At 39.2% G+C, this 2,764-nt stretch overlaps 1 protein-coding gene across 1 annotated transcript in view; it reads right to left on the bottom strand.

Moving 5' to 3' along the window:
• Positions 1–2,764, bottom strand: part of LOC107752181 (RAB6A-GEF complex partner protein 1-like) — a 32,531-nt gene that overhangs the window by 1,746 nt on the left and 28,021 nt on the right. Inside the window, exons 9-13 of the mRNA XM_016568075.1 lie at positions 2,484–2,628; positions 2,275–2,323; positions 1,186–1,338; positions 789–989; positions 647–685 (exon numbers count right to left, since the gene is read on the bottom strand). Of these exons, the coding sequence (XP_016423561.1) occupies positions 647–685; positions 789–989; positions 1,186–1,338; positions 2,275–2,323; positions 2,484–2,628 (587 nt within the window). The remainder of the gene's footprint in view (positions 1–646; positions 686–788; positions 990–1,185; positions 1,339–2,274; positions 2,324–2,483; positions 2,629–2,764) is intronic.

Raw genomic sequence — 2,764 nt, 5'->3', positions numbered from 1 at the left:
AGAAATGCAGCATTGCATCAGTGTCTCAGCAATGGATGCTCTGCAGTGAATGGGTGCCGTCAGAATGAGAGTCCAAACAGCTGATAAAAACATCACAATAATCCACAAGTAATCCACAGCACTCCAGTCCATCAGTTAACATCTGGAGAAGACAAAAGCTGAAACTAATCCAGCATTAAGACGTTTTTAACTCAAATACATCGAGTCCATAATCCATAATAATGCTTCCTCCAGTGAAAATGTGTTCTGAGGAGAGAAATGAGAGAAATCTGCACAGATCAAGCAGCGTTTAAACAGCTCTAAACAAATATGTGGCTGGAGAGAGACAACTATTTTAGTTAAAAACGTCTTAATGCTGGATGTGTTTCAGCTTTTGTCTTCTCCAGATGTTAACTGATGGACTGGAGTGCTGTGGATTACTTGTGGATTATTGTGATGTTTTTATCAGCTGTTTGGACTCTCATTCTGACGGCACCCATTCACTGCAGAGCATCCATTGCTGAGACACTGATGCAATGCTACATTTCTACAAATCTGATGAAGAAAAACTCATCTACATCTTGGATTGCCAGAAGGTGAGTACATTTCCACCACATTTTCATTTTTGGCTGAACTATTCCTTTAAGAGTTAAAAGACGGTTCTTACCCTGATGGGCCAGTTTGTCTCTAGATATGTGCTGTGAATCTGCAGAGAGAGGAAAATCGCATGTCAGACTCCAAAATGAAGTAGACCCACTCTGTATTTTATTCAGTGAATCTGTTTGAGCTGGGAGCGTGTGATCATGTACCTGAACCACCTGCCAGTGCTTGTGGCCCAGTAAAGTGCTGAGACCCTGAGAGAGAGGGGTGGACGCTGACGGCCGGTGCAGTGGACTGCCACCACTGTCCCGCGACGGGCTCTTATCCGGCACACTGTGAGCCTGAGTCGGGTCTCCACAGGTCAGATACAGACGATCCTCCCCGTGGAGCAACACCTGCTCCTGATTACTCTGATCACACATGCATGTAAAACCTCGCTTACTGTCACTGTCAGACAATTCTGATTCTTCTTGATCTCTGACACACATCTGATCATGTTGCATGTGCATAAACAGCAAAAACACATACTGGATTCATTTTTTTGCATCAAAATGTCCCTCTTAAGGATGTGAAGCGTGTGAGTGTTCATGCGCGTGTTTCTCTCACCGTGCACGGGTTGACGGTCAGCGCGCTCTTGATGAACTGAAACTGCAGAATCCCGGCCTGCTGGAGTTTCTCATCTCCTTCCGCTCCATCAGGAACAGGAGTCGGGTCCGTGCTGCCGATCACCCACAGATGGTATCCCTCCACACCCCAGCTCTAAAACACATTCACATGCACACACATTTATCCAAAGTGACTACATTGCATTCCCTGGGAATCGAACCCACGATCTTTGCATTGCTGACACCATGTATTTCGATTAGTATTCGACTGATATGGATTTTTTTGATAACCAATGTCGATATCTTAGAGAGCAGGGTAGCCAATGGCGATATACAGTATAATATCATACTTTTAATATAGTAAAAAAAACATACATAAGTGCTTGCAATAAAATTGTATTTATTTTACATAATATTTATATATATTCATATAATAATTTGAAAATGAATAAATAAGGAAAACATTTATTTGTTAAAAAAAGTGCAAAATAAACAAGTAAAATAAAAGTTCAGTGCACTGTCAAAATAAAAGTCCCGCTTCTGAGATGTCAGCCTAACAGGAAAACTTATTGGCTCAAGCAGATAATAAAAAATAAAAAAAAAAGGCAAATATCAGCCGATATATCGGCCTTGGCAACATATCAGTCAACCACTATCTAAACCACTTAACTAAAACAAAAATCATAGAAAAAAAAACTAATTTCATTACTTGAAACAAAACAAAAATTTACTGAAATAAACTAAGTTTAAGTTTTTTTATATTTTAAATTTTAACTAGTTCACAAGGCAACATTGAAAATCTAACAAAAAAAAAAAAAGAAAAACAACATTGCAATATTAAAAAAAACTTTAGCTAAATAAACTAAAACTTAATAAAAATAGACATATTTAAAATGACATATTGACTAAAACTTAAATTAAAATGAAAACTGAAAATATAAATATAAAATCCATTTAAAATATTAAAAAAAACTATAGTAGTACATCAGTGATACTAAGATAACACTGATGCAGTACAATAAACACACAGAATCAAAACTGTTCAAGAAAGAAGTAGTGCTCATTAATAAGACCATGTTTGCGCACTCACCATAGAGCTGATCTTCAGAGGCTCTTTCTTAGTGCCGTCTGAGCGATAGCTGCATCAGAAAAACATCAAGAAAATACAGAAATCAAGCATCAATGTCAACACTCATCATTAGTGCCGTCACTATCAGAGTGAACTTTCTGGATGATGGGTTTGACAAACGTATTGCTGACTCAGTAAATCATTGGCGTGAGTGTGTTTGTGCGACTCACGCAAAGTCCTCCCCGAGTGTGCAGATGAGATGAGCTCCAAACACACTCCACAGAGACAGACCGCCACAGTCCCACGTCACCATGGCAACACTGCAGTCCGGAGACCAGCGGATCATCTTCACAGGCCCCGTTTTATTCCAGATATCTGGGACAGGAGCGCAGAGAGAACAACATGTAGATGCTAAAATGAGCCGAGAAAGAGTTTTAGATAGACTGAATGATGGAAAATGTTCTGGGAATTTGGTTTGTTTGTGTTGTTTTTCCCCAACAAAAACTTAGAC

This window comes from Sinocyclocheilus rhinocerous, unplaced genomic scaffold (assembly GCF_001515625.1).
Source record: "Sinocyclocheilus rhinocerous isolate Xijiao unplaced genomic scaffold, SAMN03320098_v1.1 scaffold2516, whole genome shotgun sequence".
In the NCBI taxonomy this organism is placed as follows: domain Eukaryota; kingdom Metazoa; phylum Chordata; class Actinopteri; order Cypriniformes; family Cyprinidae; genus Sinocyclocheilus; species Sinocyclocheilus rhinocerous.
Note: the sequence above shows the minus strand (reverse complement) of the source record. Positions and strands in the feature narration are given on the sequence as shown.